This window comes from Bombyx mandarina, chromosome A1 (genome assembly GCF_030267445.1).
Source record: "Bombyx mandarina strain Sakado chromosome A1, ASM3026744v2".
NCBI classification, from domain to species: Eukaryota; Metazoa; Arthropoda; class Insecta; order Lepidoptera; family Bombycidae; genus Bombyx; species Bombyx mandarina.
The window spans coordinates 22,289,041-22,307,305 of NC_143234.1; the positions used below are offsets into that span (position 1 = coordinate 22,289,041).

The following is an 18,265-nucleotide window of genomic DNA, read 5'->3' on the forward strand; positions in this document are numbered from 1 at the left end:
ATTTACAGAATAATACCCATAATAAAATGCAGATACATTAATTTCAAGGATCAACTTTTTTTTTCCTACCTAAGCTTGAGAGGCTATTTCAGCGTAACCTTAACTAGTAGCTGAGTTCACAGGGCTCAAAACGTTGCTGACACGAACCCCCCTAGCAAGAGCCGTGCTTCGCAGAATCTACCGCCGGATCGGAACCGCGACCCACTGAGAAGATCCGGCGAGAAACTCAGTGGGCTGCGTCTGTGGCTCGCTTGCGACGAAGGGCTCGACGAGAACGATGACCGGATGGATCAACATCGTCAACATGGCAGATACGTGCACAGTCAATGTTTCTATGCGGAAAATCGTTTGGATATTTAAGTTGTGACAGATAAATGAAATAGTTACGGCATTGTTTTTGTTGCGTCTGGGCGGGCCGTGCGTGCGTCGCGGTCGGACGGCCATCTTGTGACGCGCGGCGGAGTGCGACAGTGGCGCCACGCCGGTCGGAGGCTCCGATGTGTCTAGAAAACGTTAACGAAACCAGAGGTAATTAATTTTCAAACCTATAATCACCCTCATAGATAATACACATAAATCAGTCATAGATAAGCAACTCAAGCACTGAACTATGTATACTTGAGACCTTAGACTTTACGTTGTAGATGTCCATGGGCTCCAGTAACCACTTGTCGCCGGGTGGACTATGAGCTCGTCTCCTATTTAAGCAATAAAAAAACCTAAAATGTTTACGGGCGTCGGCCACTAGATGGCTTCGCTTCGATTAGTTTCTCATTGCTCCTGTAGATGGCAGTAACATATTACAGCTATCCTATATTTTACTTATAATAAAGGATTTTATAAATTTTCAGAAACAAAAAATTGACAAAATTTAATTAATTTGTCAAAGAAGTGTATGGTGTATTTTTTTGTTTTCTGTGTTTAACAATAATTGAATGCTTTAACTTTAACAACATATAAGCTTAGGGGCATCCGCTACAAGATGTCGTTAGTTTCCATACAAAAAAAAAAATATTGGTCTCAAAGTATCGCAGTTTCAGGGCCCTGATCACCCTTTTTAATTGTACTAGTCAGGAAAACATGTTGACAAACAAAACAAAAATATTAGTATTTTACTGGTGTTAAGACGTCTTGTGAGTCTGCGTGGGTATGTACCACCGCTCTGCTTGTTTCTGCCGTGAAGCAGTAATGCCTTTCGGTTTGAAGAGTGGGGCAGCCATTGTAACTACACTGAGACCTTAGAACTCTTGTCTGAAGGTTGGTGCCAGCATTTACGTTATAGATGTCTTTTTTTTATTGCTTAGTGGACGAGCTCACGGTCAACATTTGTTAAGTGCGTATATCATTAAAAAACTTGGTACCTGCCGGTGGGATTCGAACACCGGTGCATTGCTCAACACGAATACACCGGACGTCTTATCATTTAGGCCACGACGACATCAACTTGATTTTTCTAACTTTTCTAACTTATGTTTTGTCGGAATTCCACTCACTGTAAAAATCGAAGTGGTCGCTCCTGGAGTGCTCGTGCGAATGGTGATGTCCGCTGCTGCTGTCCTCGTCCATCTCGGACGAGCCCACGCTGAGCAAGGAACCATCGCTGCAGGATGACTGCGATATGCCCGCCAGATGTCGCTGTGGGTGAAGGAAAACATATTCAGTGATGCTTTCGGAGCCAATCACAACGCCCACTGAGTTTCTCGCCGGATCTTCTCAGTGGGTCGCGTTTCCGATCCGGTGGTAGATTCTGTGAAGCACTGCTCTTGCTAGGGCCAGTGTTAGCAACACTCCGGTTGGAGCCCCGTGAGCTCACCTACATGTTAGGGCGAAGCTGATATAGCCTCTTAAGATTATCAGCATAGGTAGGAAATTGAATTGAAAATGATATTAAAGTATACGTAACCTGAAATGTGTCCATGGATATTCATGGCTAACTTCTAATTAAGGATTTCGACTTTATGTCTATCGGTTCTGGTAGCCAATAATAAGGGCGCATATAAGGTAATAAATAAAAAAGTAATGTCCTATTATAAGGCGTGAAATTTTAATTTCACGAACGTTAATGCGAGTGTTTTAACGTTCTCGATGGCGTAAACGTTAACTCAATTTTGTATGGAGTTGGAACGTTTGCCTATGTTGGCCGCTAGGGGCGCAGTTCCAACTGCATATAAATTTGAGTTAACTTTTACGCTATCGAGAACGTTAAAAAACTCGCACTAAGCACACTGATTTTGGGATTATTTGTGAAATAAATGCAAGATAAAGTGTTACACGATTAGATTTTGTTGGAAGATCTTACATGATATAGCAGCGCCAATAGAAGATAAGACCACACGGAAGAGCACGGCGAACATTAATACTCATATTTATCGATCATCCTTACTAGTAGTGGTTCTAACTCTTATTTTAACAACATAAGCCCACCTTCCTATTCTAATATGTCAGTCTCAATCCAATTCAGATTAAAAATTAAAATGAAATACACAAATTAAATTAGAGACGTTAAAGTCAAATTCGCTACATAAAAACTTTTTCTAGTGAACATTTTAAATCTAAAATGGTACTGATGTATCTATCATAAATATTTTTGCGAGTGTTATTATCGGTGTAGTATTTCTATAATTTGAACATAAAAATTACAATTCGAGTAAAAGTTATTTTTGCAAATGCAAATTATGCGACTTATGCTCATGATATGCCACGGATAGTGAGAAATGAACAAAAGGAAAAGATAAATTGATTTTTATAAACTTTAAGAAATAACCGGCGAATCAGGTCATCTGACATCACGTGCATTCCCAAAAGTTACCTTAACTATAATATAAATATAGTTACGTCATCTATCGCCGAATAGCCGAACGAATATCGAAGGATCTAGTAGAATCTAGAACGCTCGAGAAGTACAACGCCATCTATTGTCAAATAGCAGGAAAACACAGTACTCGACTTGTATGGAATATTCTCGACGATTCTAGGGCTTTCGTCTCGACTATAAAAGCGTTGCAGAGATGGCACGCAGCTAGTCAGTAATCGGAACTACTCGAAGCGAAGCTGCGAACGGATCATCTGAAGCGAAGCGGAAGAAGCGAATTGAGGATTTTAAAGTGTTCTGTGTGTGTTCTAAGTGATAAATACAGTTTTAAGATGTACTTTGGTGGAACATTTATTTATTCTGATCCCCAGCGCGTAACAATATTCATTACAAAACATACATGCCCTTTAATATATGTACCCTTCATGTTTATTACGGTTTATTTATTACCTTTATATTAGCACTGACATGCCGTCTTCTGGGCGGTCGTTTGACCACTGCTTCCTCTGTAGTTTTGGTCATGTACAACATCATTTTGATTGTTTTTATTGTTCATTTAATCACTACATTTCACTATACACTAATGTCACTTGAGTGTCTGTCACTTATTGTTTATTATTTTATGCATAATTTTTATAGTTCATCTGCAACTATAACATTTTTTTTAAATCACTATTCATACAAACTGTTTTACTACACTTCAATATCAAAGGGCCGTTTTAAGAGGTTTTGTTTCTAGTAGGTATTTGATCGTTAATTAAAAAGCATTTTCAAAGTAAAGTTACTGTCATTTCACTGGCGACTTAAACAACGCAATAAATATTACAATATATTTATTTAAATTTTATTTTTTGCTGTCTTTTACGAGTAGAATGAATCGTGCAGAGCGTATATGATTTTTTATCGGAATACATCAGGCTGACAAACGGAGTCATGTTCAATGTCGTCTGCAATCTCATTTACATCATAATCTAATCATATCTTGTAGTACATTAACGAATATACTCAATGCCGACTTTATAACTTGGATGTGAGGTGTTTATAACATTGTGTTTTTCTTCGATTTGCTTATTTCCAAGAACATGATGCAGGAAAAACCGTTCTTCTTAATTAAGTTTCATTTGGAATATATAAAAATGTTTACACTAATACTTCAGTCGGTTTGTCCCCAAATATTAAATTACTAGCTTTTGCTCGCGACTCCGTCCGCGTGGAATAGTTACTTTGGCGTAACGCTAAATTTTACCCCCACTTCATTTACGTAGAAAGTGAAAATACATTTGAATTATAGAATGTTATATTTAAACCTCCTATTTTGAAACATTCTTTATTGGTGCTCCACTTGAATTGGTCTTACCGTGATGTTATATAGCCTTTAGCCTTTCTCAATAAATGGGCTATCTAACACTGAAAGAATTTTTCAGATCTGACCAGTAATTCCTGAGATTAGCGCGTTCAGACAAACAAACTCTTCAGCTATATAATATTATAATATAGTATAGATAGGTCCTATTCGATGTGCCTGAGAGAAATTTATGTCAAAATATTAATTAATTTAGTCTTCAATTGATTGGTAATTAGGTAAAAGCCAAAGAATCACATTTAATATAACGTGCTTTATTTATAAGCAAATGGGCTACTGCCCACCTGAAGTCAAGCGACTACTGAAGCCCACAGATATCATAACGAAAATAATGCTGTCGTTTTAAAATCTAAGATCTGAAAGATTTTTTAAGCCGCAATGAATGATCGAGGTACAATAGGATTTTGGTGATCACGGCCTCATACTCAATAGTATTGTAATCTAAGATGACGAGACTATTTGTAGGGGAGGGCATCCTGTCATTAATATAATAAAATTAATCCATTAGAACAGATAAATGCAGACGTGTGCTAGATTGTTTTATCTTGATTCTAGATAAATAATGGGCACACGCATCTACAGTAGATAACTTTTTTTAGTACTTAATTATTTTCGCTTTCAAAGAACATCTTTGTAAATACGAAAAATTGTTAATATATAAGTTGTATGATATGATTTGGTCATTTTCGTATGTGTTATGATTACTTTTTGTAAAGTGTTACAATGGATGTGACTAACATATTGTTTACGTAAATACAAATTTGTCACGATTTCAAGAACTTTACTAATATTTGTGAATGTTATTATAATAATAACTTGCAATATCATTTTCAATAATATTTTTCTTTGTTAGCCAGAAAACATGTAAGTCGACGTTCGTAAATAATCAATATCGGTGATGAGAATTTGTGAACTATCTTTGCATTACGTACAAGCCGTATATTATTATACCTTCATAAAAAAAAGCGCAGTGTTTCCAAAAAACAGTGGAGATGTCTGTGGGCTCCAGTAACCACTTAACATCAGGTGGGCTGCGAGCTCGTGCACCCATCTAAGCAATATTTTTTTTATTACGGATCCATGATTGTTTAAAACAAGGTCGGTACCATGAGTTTCGTAACTGCATCAGCTCGTTTCATGCTTAGTGGACAGGAATTCAATGCGGGACCGGATGGAAGATAGATATCTCTATGGTAGTCAGTTTTAAACAATATCATAAATATGTGTGCTATAAAATTGTATTTTTATTTACTCTCAATGTGTACGGCTCGAATATTAATCTGTACTATTTAATTATTTATTAGGAAATAATTATCGAGAGTTGGGTGGAAACGCGAATTGCGTTTTGTCCTGACAGCCTTATTCCCGTTCATCATCATAATCGGTTTCTCTTGGCAGAGCAGTCGTGGTCATGTGGAAACTCATCTGCTGGCCGTCGCGCGATCGAGCAATGGCCGTATAACTATACTCCCAACTGAGACCAATCTGACCTCGGTTGGATGAGGCTATAACGGCCTTGGTGGCTTAAATCCCCCCTTAAAAGGTTGGTGCAGAAGGCCACGGGTAACCACTGCACTATATTCCCAAGAAAGTCATGAATTCCCGTTACCTCGTTAAGAATGCGACCAGCGAACTAGTCCATAGACACAGTCCACTGAGTTTCTGGCCGGATCTTCTCAGTGACTTGGGATTCCTAGCCAGGGGTAGATTCTGCGTAGGTCTGCTCTTGCCAGGGCTAGTAGTCCAGTGTTAGCAAGTTATCTCAGGTTGAGCCCGTGAGCTTACCTTCAAGTCCGCGAAAAGCTACTGGTGGTAGGACCTCTTGTGAGTCCGCGCGGGTAGGTATCACCATCCCGCCTATTGCTGCCGTGAAGCAGTAATGCGTTTCGGTTTGAAGAGTGGGACAGCCGTTGTAACTATACTGAGACCTTAGAACTTATATCTCAAGGTGGGTGGCGCATTTACGTTGTAGATGTCTATGGGCTCCAATAACCACTTAACACCAGGTGGACTGTGATCTCGTCCACCCATCTAAGCAATTAAAAACATCTTGAATCCTTGAATCTCCAGGCTAACCAGTGAATAGGTATGGAAAAAAGGCCACCAATAACCGATACTAAAGCAAATATTTTAAAGCCTTTTGTTTAGCGTTCTGTCATGTTCTGCATTTTATTTATTTTATCATCTACGATTCTATGACTTGGGAAGTTTCAAGAACATTTTAAATATAAAGGCTTAACTGCAAACATGTATTTCTTTACTTCTGTACTTAAGGTAAGGTCTGGTAAGGAAAACATTAGTCTTTTTCAGTTTTAATACAAGTTACGATTCAGATTTTTCAAAGTTATTTCTTAGAGGAGTGAAAAATAAAATCTAATTTTCAAAGTAACAGCGCTTCATCTTTACATATTGTACCTCTTAAGGTAAGGTAAACATTTAATTTGCTAACCTACGTACATATGTACAAGAGCTCAGAATACTTTGCAACCCGCAATGTACCCTCGCAGACCGATGTCAGACGCTTCTGGCGTTTCCAGAGATCATTGACCCGGTGCACCAGCTGATTAATATTACATAACTTGTAGTGCAAAAGATATTAGTGAAATATACAATTCTAACCTCTTTAGGGACATTGGTGTCTGCATATGTGTATGTTTGATTTCTTTTTTTAATTCTTTTTTAATTCTACGCTGAATGGCCATATGCGGACTTTTTTTAAAAATGAATAATCACTATTTATTTTTTTATTACTTATTAGCTGACCCGGCAAACTTCGTAGTGCCTCAATCGATAGATAAAAGACCTAAACTTTTGTATAAAATACACTTAAAACAAACAAAAGGAATCTGTCCGACGGGTGACGCATCAAAGGAAAAATTAAATTATTATTTTTATTTAATTCCGAGCATTTTCATATTTATCTACCTTTTAAACCTTCTCTGGACTTCCACAAATAATTCAAGACCAAAATTAGCCAAATCGGTCCAGCCGATCTCGAGTTTTAGCGAGACTAACGAACAGCAATTAATTTTTATATATACTTATATAGAAGAAGATAGAAGATTGAGTTGTTTTCAATATAAATGAACAAATAGCTATAAATAATAAATTTAATACAGATTATCTTCGTGTTGATTTGAATATCAACATGATAGGAATCACCACTGCTATTTGGTTTCAATTTCGAAAACTGTTTCCCTTGCCGTTGATAATATCAGTGTATTCCGAAGTAGTTAGGCACCGCTGACGATATTTCGTATAAATGATTTTGGGGCCTAGAGCATGAAGTGAGAAGAAACACAGCTTTTACTAGGCGAAGACGAAAAAATCTCTGTATTGACTATTATACAAGTCCTTACTTTCTACAGAAAATGAGGGTACGTAAAAAGATTATAAAAACGTATAAGACACAATAACTTTTGAAATAGATAGCGCATGAATGATAGAATTATAAATTAATAAATAATCAATTTAGATAAATCAATTTCAATGTAAATAAAAAAAAAAACTAGATAACTATTTATAGCCGTTATCAGCCAATCGTTCAACTTATGGTTGACAATGATGATTGTTGACGATGTAAGCGTTGGGTTACTTGATCGCGTTATCTTTTATCAGAACACTTATTAGTAACAATGGAAGATATTATGTTTCGAGTTGTGCCAATTTTCAATGTATTTACTTTGTTTGTAAAGAGCTTACTAGAAAATTGTCAAGTTTTCTAGAAATTTACACACAAAACTTTACATTACATTACGAAATTCGACTATAATTAATTGGAATCGTAAGTTTGTACACTATTATGATTGTATTTTTTACTTCTATAATCACAAATTTCGCCAAGACTACACTATAAAAAATATTAACAAAGACAAACAATATTTAAGCTCTATTTGACAACAGACGTCAAGAAAAAAGTTTGACAATAAATAGTATGCATGCGTGTGTGCGTCAAATAGATGGTATTTAGTGTGTGTAATGTTTTCTTTATTGCTTTTATGTATCTTTTATGCATTATTTAAAAAAAAATATTAGCATTGTGCACTTCTTCTCTATATTCTCTATAAGTGTGGAAAATTTCATGCTCCTCCGTCCGTGCAATTTTCGTAAAAAGGGATACAAAGTTTTTGCTTCACGTATTATTTTAAATAGATTACCTTACTTAGACTACAAAGAAAGAATAAATGTTAAACATATCTACGTGGTCAAATTGTATGCCAAGTCGAGTATGTTTAACCAAGAATGCGATGGGGCGTATTATGAATTTGCGTAGTCCTAATCACATTTTTGTCTGCTGCTGCCGGAAGATACAATTAATCTCATTTCTTGTGGCATCGTGATTTTTATTAACCCTAGCAGCTGTGTGGTATATAGGTTTGAAAATGTTACAAGTAACTAGTATCCATGCAACCGTTTTAACACGGTTTTATTAGCTTGGTATGTATTTATGTCTGTCTGTAGGAATGAAATCTTTGAACGTAATTTCGCCGACTTCAAAACATTTTTTTTATTGCTTAGTTGAGTGGACGAGCTCACAGCCCACCTGGTGTTAAGTGGTTACTGGAGCCCATAGACATCTACAACGTAAATGCGCCACGCACCTTGAGATATAAGTTCTAAGGTTTCAGTATTGTTACAACGGCTGCCCCAGCCTTCAAACCGAAACGCATTACTGCTTCACGGTAGAAATAGGCAGGGTGGTGATACCTACCCGCGCGAACTCACAAGAGGTTCTACCACCAGTAAATATACATATGGTTAACTTGAAAATTTGCGCACGCATCAAGGTTCGATAACAATACTCTTACGGCCGTTTTCAATAACCTATCTATCCCTAGTTTCGGTTACTAAAGATAGACAAATCTATATTTTTGTCCTTACTTACGTTCCAATAACCTATCGACGGGCAGCAGTTCCTATCGGATTTATTTATCCATCGTCGGGAGGACGGATAACCTGCTAAAGATAGAACGCTCATACAAATCGTGCTTACTTCCGTTTCAATATGAGTTTTAAGTAACTCTCCGGTAGGCGGCGCTATCTCTAGTATGGGCATTCGCTTATCTGTCAAAATCGGCCGGTTACATGTTTATCTTTCGAAAGTAAATCGCTATAATTTAATAATTGTTTCTCTTCATATTGGCATATTGTAGCAGTGATGATAGTGATATGGAATTATTTCAAATGATAATGGATTGTGATGCAGATAGTGATAGTGAGGCCGATATCATATGGTTAGGAAAATAAAGATCGTCTGAATTACATGGCGAAGATCAATAATTACGAATTTGACTATAGATTTCTGAGCAAAGGTGTTGTGAATGAATTGATTAATTTAATGAGACCATATTTGAGTGTAACGTCAAAAAGGTAAGATAAATTTTAACCATAAAAATTCGTTATTACAACTTATATTTGTTTATAGCAATAGCAAAATTATACCTAATTTTTGTTGTGTTACAAAATCACACTCAACAGGAATTCTATAATATTGCTGGATTCCCATGGTGCCCTAAATGACATTCATATACTAATACAATAACCTGGTAGGCTATTTACCTTCATTCTTATTACACACTAATACCTCTACATTTTATATTTGTGTTACAGATTCAAATATAGGAGAGGAATTTAGAAATAGAAAAAGAGTATTTTGAATGTGTAATTTGTGTGCAATGCATCATTGATGTTTCAAAATGTTGTTGCTTGATGGCCTGGGTCTACTCATGATACAACTATAATTAACCATTCCGATTGAAAAGGTATTTCTTATTTATATTACCTTATTTATATTATTATTATTATATATTATTATTATATTTTTATTTATTTATATTATATATTTAGGTGTTTATATGAATTTAATATGACACTATTATAATAAATTATCTACATATCAAGAGAACATTGATAACAAGGTGGACTTGGAAATTGCTATTTGCTTGCCGATAGAGGCTATCCCCACAACCCTATCTTTTAACGTGATTAATTAACCCACATACTCAATCGGAACGATTTAAAATGAATCACATATTAAAACAAGAAATACTATAGAGAGGTAATCTTTTTTTTTAGTTAAGAGCTTGTTATACTGTATTGTAAAATAATTTAAGCGAATAATGTATAATTTTCAAATGCATTGGTGTTTGTAAAAGAAGACTCCCTGTATATCATTGAAAAGTAGATTAAAACTAGAAAATATGCAAGCTGTTATTATAGCTGCCATGCTGCATAATATCGTCAGAAGTATGAATTTAGAAGAATTAGAATCAGAAATTTCAGTCGCAGGTACATTACAGGAAAATAATATAATTGTTCATAACAATTTTTCAAAACTTACATCTGAAATACAACTATGTACTTATAAATAATTGCTTCCAAAGATAATTTATAAAATAAACTCCAAAGATAATTTGACTATTTTTTATTTTCCAAAATGATAATTACATGGTAGTTAGTACATGCAAGATATTTAATTTAGAATATGTACATATACTTAAAAAACTATCTAACATAAAATTATTATTGCCAACTTAATTTATGAAATTTAATATTGTTTTTAAGTAATTTTTAATTTTTTAAATTATCTAAATCTAACTTAACTTTTGCTACCCTTTTCTTTATTTTCCAAGTCAAGTCTCTTTTTTGCTATTAGATATTCTGCTAATGCATTGTCCCTATGCTAGCCTTGCATTTCTTTTCTTCCATCTTGTTTCCGCTTGGCTGTAAAAGTGTTAAAAATATTATATGTGACCTACAACAATGTGCATGCTTTATCCAAAATTTCATCTGCAATCCTTACCACCTCCAGCCTGTAACAAAGAGCATAATTATTTCAAATACTACGGCAACCTGAAGAAAAAATCATGTTTATCAATGTGTTATTACAGACAAACAATCAACTAATTATACTAACCTTACTAAGGTTGTTTCTTATGTTGCCGTAGCGTTCTTTAAGTTTTCCCATTTTAGTCGAAGCTGCGATGGAGTTCGTGGGAAACGACGAATCGACGAATTAAAATCATTTACAAGGGTTTGCCAAGCCTGCTCCTTCAATTTATTGTTTGTGGCATTTGTTGCATTATTATTGAAATGTTTTTTCGCCGCCACAAGTTCTGCTAGAATCATCGTCTCATCTTTTGTCATGGGTGCTGCCTTTCTTGATTGAAAAAGATATATTTTCTAAACTTGAACTCAAAGTTTTCAAAGTAAAATTATTATTATTAATGTAGTTCATAGATACTTACAGAATTCATTTTATTTCACTGTAGCTCTTTAATTATAAACACACTTAGAATTATAAACGAAAGTTTTAAAGCGTTTTGGAGGTAAGTCATCATCTAATATAGTAGGTAAACAATAGAAAAACAAACAAAAGAAACTGATCACTGCTTATTGGCAAACGGACTGTCAAAACGTTTCGTTTCATAATTTCGACTAGGATAAAAATAGCAATACGTCCAATTTAAAAAAATCTACATATGTTTTTATTACTTTTTGTTATAAACAAATGTGTTTATGATAGTCTACAATATGCTGGTTAAATTATAGTTATAATTTAGAATAAAATAAAATAAGTCTTGATCCTGATGTTGTTTCGTATTTGTAGTAGAACGAAACGTATCAAGAGGCTCGGATAAATCGGAGGGAAGAAGCTATCTACTGTTGGTTAAAGAGAGATAGCACTTATCCGTGATTGTGAAACGCAAACTAAGGATAGATACGCTCTTGCTGATATTCGGAGATAGCTATCTATCCGAAAACTCAGATACGTTATTGAAAACGGCCGTTAACTGGCAATACATAATATTTACTCTAATATGCTGACAAGTATAAACAGAATAAAAAAAATGATATAATTAATTGCTAGTTTCGTTTGCTATGTAAGCGTTTTATGCGTGTTTTTTAAATATTAAACCTAATTACTATATAATATGTTTAATACATTATTTTTTTTAAAATATGAGATCCGACCTTATTGTGCTGAATTGCCAACGACGGAATAGCTAAATATTTTTAGGCGAAACGACAAGATATTCTACCAAGCGTGGATATCTTTGCCGACGATTTGAATGTTTGGAACTTATACATACATGTACATAGATATAAATTTCATTCCGTTGGTAGATTCTGCGAAGCACAGCTCTTGCTAGGGTTCGTGTTAGCTACGTCATCAGGTTTGAGCCCGTAAGCTCACCTATTAGTTAAGGCGACGCTGATATAGCCTCTCAGGGCTATCAGCTTAGGTAGGAAAAAAAAAAACATTTCATTATTTCATATTTTATGATAGCTACTGAAATGCCACGGACGCGTGAAACCTACATAATAATACAGATTGTCTCCAACCTAGATATAAATAGTATATATAAAAGCAGTCCATAAACAAGGAAGTGGGGTGATTGAGTATTATAATATCAAAGTATCATGTTCGCTGTGTTGCAACGCGGATATTCAATGCTCCCTGTCTGGTTGTTAGCAAACATAAATAGGCACCTCATTATCCTATTCACAGTGCATAGTATTCGCATCGCATGACAGTAATTTCCTTTGGGACTTCCAGTGAGACTACAAAATATGTGACGAGATACGTAACTATTTAACTACACTCTTGGGATATTATTGACAACCGGAGTTGAAGGCCGCCTTTCATTTTATTTTATTACCCTTGTAGGCAGACGAGCATACGGCCCACCTGATGGTGAGTGGTTACCGTCGCCCACGGACTTCAGCAATGCCAGGGGCAGAGCCAAGCCGCTGCTTACCCTGTAATTCCCACATCCTGAATGACACCATCCACTTTAGAGAAATTCTAATATTATTCGAATAAGGATAGACCGTTTCTTCATTGCTGACGAAAAATACAAGATTTTAACTAAGATATATAAAAAAAGTATCGAAGGAATATTATAGTTAGGTATCGAAATTATGTTCACAGGGCTCCTTGAAGTCTACAAAGCCATATCAGGATTGATAATTCACGATGATTTATCATTCAGAATAATCGATTGATAAACTGATATTGTACAGTTAACAGTTTAATTATTATAATAACAATAATAAAATATTTACAATTACTTTTTATGACGATGCGATATCGGAAATTGTGTTTATTTATGACAGTTTGATTTCGTTGCGTTCATAATAAAGAGCAGTTTTTTTTTTTTTTTTTTATTACTTAGATGGGTGGACGAGCTCACAGCCCACCTGGTGTTAAGTGGTTACTGGAGCCCATAGACTTCCACAACGTAAAGGCGCCACCCACCTTGAGATACAAGTTCTAAGGTCTCAAGTATAGTTACAACGGCTGCCCCACCCTTCAGACCGAAACGCATTACTGCTTCACGGCAGAAATAGGCAGGGTGGTGGTACCCACCCGCGCGGACTCACAAGAGGTTCTACCACCAGTAATTACGCAAATTATAATTTTGCGGGTTTCATTTTTATTACACGATGTTATTCCTTCACCGTGGAAATCAATCGTGAACATTTGTTGAGGACGTATTTCATTAGAAAAATTGGTACCCGCCTGAGATTCGAACATCGGTGCATCGCTCAACACGAATGCACCGGACGTCTTATCCGTTAGGCCACGACGATTAGATATAGACAAATACTTTTACAGACATAAACGAATATACCATAAAAAAAAGTCAGCGTAACCCTCACCAGCCAAAGTCCTTACTGAAAGTCTGGTTCATGTGCCGTACAAACAATGAACCGCCATTATTATTAGATAAATACGAACTGCGAAAACAATTGAACGTTGGAAAGTGCATAGAAAGCGTGCGCCGTTGTACTGATACGGCCAATTTGGCGTGACCTCTCTCTTTTGTGTCGTAATGATCAACACAATAAATCATTCAGGGATCTGCATGTTTTGGTTTAATAGTTCGTTTATGTTTAAGAATAAAGTTAATGCAGTTTTAATACCCTTTTAGTGACTTCATCGACAACGTGAATAAATTAAGAGGTCATTCTTACTGCTACAGTTAAGTACTGTATTTTTTCCAATTTCAAAATTATTTCATGTAAATGTTGCGTAATGTAACAGACTTATTGAATATCAAAAGGAACTTCTAGCGGCAGTAGCAAAAAGAGCCACAATCTTTAAAAGGAAACAAAGTAAGCAGGTGTTTTCCAAAAATCTATTTTATTATATTAAGAACTATTCAATATAAATATTCAAATATATCAAACGATAAAGATAAGATTCGTGAAGTGGATCAATGAAATGAAGAGACGTATTTTTTTTATGTCTATTATAATACTATGCACAATTCGTATGTACATAATCTTATATATGAGTTTACGATTCCCACAGTACAGGGATTCCTGGTTTGGGGCGGGATGACCGTGTCACCAATTATTACATGAACCTTGGACTCTGCAGAATTTAATACTGGTCACTAAGCGTCTTATTAATATTTTTGAACGAATGTTTATAGTTGATATTGAACGCTTGCATGATTTGTTATCGTTATATATAATGCACATATATGTATTATCCATGCAACGGATATTCTGATTTAAGGATTAAAATGGATTAAAGCGTCACCCGATCACTTCGATTAAAATATACATTCACGTCACCACGATCACTTCGATTAAGTTTCTTTATCGTATATATAGTATTATTATATATTCAGTTATTTTCGGCTTCTTCAGATTATTTTTTCGAACTCATGTTTGGATTACGTTATGTTGTTTTTAATTTAAAATACTTAACTGATGGGAAATATAATTTATTAAAATGTCGTATGTTTTCCAGTAAAAACGGCGACAATCTTCAGAACTCGTGGTTACTGGTAAATTGAAAAGATGATGAGGGTGCAGTCCAATGCGTTGATCAGGTTTGTATCACATGAAAAACATGAATCACTACTTCTATAATTAGTATCCACAAATTATTTCTTCGTTTCCTGACGTTATGATTTAGCGAATTGCGTAAACCGGACGCGCATCCGACTTAGAGACGTGCTTCTAATCACGTAACCAATTATATCGATTGTTTTACGTAAAAACATCGATCGATAATTCGATATGGCTATTTATCGTTTAATACAATTTAATATTAATCGATTTGTTTCGATTGACGTGATGTAAGCCTTTCGCGGACTTTTAAAATTGACTGTCATAAAATCAGAAAGTGTTTTAATGTTATTAGCCGACTTAAAAAAAGGAGCAGGTTCTTAATTCGACTGTATGTTTTTTTGTTTGTTACCCCATAACTTTAGACTGGGTGAATCGATTTTGATGATTCTTTTCTTATTAGTAAGCTGATGCTTCCCGTGTGGTCCCATTTCAATTTAGTCCAGTTCTGATAGTGGTATCCATGAGAAAACCACATAAGTCTGAAATTTGCATTAAGTACGTGCGCGACAAATAGATGAATAACTCAATAATTCAATATCACGCCAACCGATTTCGATGATTATTGTTATTAGTGTATATTAACTAATTTGTTCTGGAATATCTTTCTTTTTCTATTTGAGGTCGGTTTTTAATAAAGCATGTCTATTTACAATTATTTTGTAACACAAAGTATGAGAAAATATAAACTTATTCTTTAATGTTGGTTTTCTTACATTATAACGCATCCAATCATTTAAAAGCATTGTTCTGCCATGGCGTGTGCTGCATATTTCGGATCTGCATGTCTTTTACTAATGCCCTGTCAGATGATTGATTTCCTTACCTATTCTCTGATAGCCCAAGGAGTTATTCCAGCTAAAAGCAAACAGGTAGGTAAACTTACGGGCTCAACCTTTTTTTTATTGCTTAGATGGGTGGACGAGCTTTACAGCCCACCTGATGTTAAGTGGTTACTGGAGCTCATAGATATCTACAACGTAAATGAGTTCTAAGGTCTCGGTATAGTTACAAGGGCTGCCCCACCCTTCAAACCGAAACGCATCACTGCTTCACGGCAGAAATAAGCAGGGCGGTGGTACCTACCCGCGCGGACTCACAAGCGGTCCTACCACCAGTAAAAATGTATGCGTTGTAATGTAACTAGTCAGGTCATAAGTATTGTCACACAGTAAAAACTTTTCTTTTAGAATGCTGGCCACAAAAAAGTTTATTGAATTCGAATTTCGAATTGTTCATGAAAATAAAAATGTATACTTTTAGAATTTTACTCATTTTTAAATATGGAGTGGACGCTTAAAGAAGACCGTGTTGCAGTTATTGCGTTGCATCGTTGCGGTTACGTGCCAATTCAAATTTTTAACATACTGAAAAATTTGAATATAACCAAAAGTTTCGTTTATTGTACCATCAAACGATACAATGAAGACTCTAGTGTAGATGACAGGTCAAGAAGTGGTCGCCCTCGGTCTGTTAGGACTCCAGCAGTGATAAAAGCTGTGAAGGCGCGAATTCAAAGAAATCCCAAACTTAAGCAGAAACTGTTGGCCCTTCAGATGGGGTTAAGCAGAACCACGGTGAAAAGGGTGTTAAATGAAGACTTAGGGCTTCGGGCATATCGAAGAAAAACAGGACATCGTTTGGATGCTCGTCTAATGGACCTGAGACTGAAGAGATGCCGCGCTTTGTTGAAGCGGTACGCGGGAAAAAAATATCGGGAAATTCTTTTTTCGGATGAAAAAATTTTTACCGTAGAAGAGAGCTACAACAAACAAAATGATAAGGTGTACGCACACAGTAGTGAATAAGCGAGCAACCGTATTCCGCGTGTCCAACGAGGTCATTTTCCATCCTCGCTCGTGGTATGGTTGGGAGTTTCTTATTGGGGCTTAACAGAGGTACATTTTTGTGAAAAAGGTGTAAAAACGAATGCAGTTGTGTATCAAAATACAGTCCTGACGAACCTTGTGGAACCTGTTTCTCATACCATGTTCAATAACAGGCACTGGGTATTCCAACAAGATTCGGCGCCAGCTCATAGAGCGAAGAGCACACAAGACTGGCTGGCGGTGCGTGAAATCGACTTCATCCGGCACGAAGACTGGCCCTCCTCCAGTCCAGATTTGAATACGTTAGATTACAAGATATGGCAACACTTGGAGGAAAAGGCGTGCTCAAAGCCTCATCCCAATTTGGAGTCACTCAAGACATCCTTGATTAAGGCAGCCGCCGATATTGACATGGACCTCGTTCGTGCTGCGATAGACGACTGGCCGCGCAGATTGAAGGCCTGTATTCAAAATCACGGAGGTCATTTTGAATAAACTTTAGTGTCATAAGAATCTATGTTTTGTTAAGTTCATTTTGGTATATGAATGGTTACATAATGAATAAACTTGTTTCAATTATTTTACATTAAACATGTGACAGAATTTATGACCTGACTAGGTATATACTCCACAGAATGCGGTATCAGTTAACAATCAAGTGCATCGCGAGTTGCTACAAAGAGCAATAAAATACTGTATGTCGATGAGCCTTGTTTTGATGCAAACGCTTGTTTGGTGAAGTATTTCTTCATTGATATTATTACTTTTATATTAAGTGACAACGCAGAAGAACAATAAAGGAGTTATCAGAGGAGGCGTGGCCTACTTACCGTATGTCATCCCTCAACCAAATAACCATATAAGGTGATTGTTCTCCGATCCCTTATCAATGAACATCGAATGCGTGATAACAGCGTGATCGTCATACGAATTGATAAGAATTGATAATATGTTTTAAGACATTTATTTATGAGACTTCTGGGTCGGGTTCTAAAAAACAATCTTGACAAAAAAAAAAACATATTTAATATATATTTTGATATACAATAAGTGCCATTTTTTCTAAGGAAATTTAACTGAAATTCATGAGGGACTTCTACAATGAATAACATTGTGTAATATATAAAATAAAACAGGCAAAAGAAATGAAAAAAAAAAGTTTAAACTATTAATTTTATTTTACATTTTTAGTTTAATTTCAATTTTTTCAATTATTTTTTATTTTGAATTGTCATCGATCCTTAATAAGTATACCAAATTTCGAGTTAATTCGACGTTTTGAAGGGGGTCAAAATCATGTTCAAAGATTCCGTTACATACATACGTCTGAAGCTAACGCAATTTTAGGCTTTCTTTTATTGCCCTTATAGGTAGACGAGCATACCACCTGCA

At 35.6% G+C, this 18,265-nt stretch overlaps 1 protein-coding gene and 1 long non-coding RNA gene across 7 annotated transcripts in view; one reads left to right on the forward strand and one right to left on the reverse strand.

Annotated features, from left to right (window-relative positions):
* Window positions 1–18,265, reverse strand: part of LOC114241703 (uncharacterized) — a 161,770-nt gene that overhangs the window by 4,904 nt on the left and 138,601 nt on the right. For 4 of the 6 annotated variants that reach the window (XM_028172623.2, XM_028172624.2, XM_089739417.1 and 1 more), the window contains 2 exons: window positions 1,494–1,635; window positions 388–503 (listed from right to left, as the gene is read on the reverse strand). In XM_028172623.2, the coding sequence (XP_028028424.2) occupies window positions 388–503; window positions 1,494–1,635 (258 nt within the window). Of the gene's footprint in view, window positions 1–98; window positions 273–387; window positions 504–1,493; window positions 1,636–3,262; window positions 3,615–18,265 lie in introns of those variants that run through there. The other 2 variants (XM_028172626.2, XM_089739418.1) reach the window with 2 other exon arrangements.
* On the forward strand, window positions 8,988–10,587 carry LOC149499649 (uncharacterized). The gene is made up of 2 exons (XR_016325642.1): window positions 8,988–9,545; window positions 9,786–10,587. It is a non-coding gene; the product is annotated as an uncharacterized LOC149499649 (long non-coding RNA).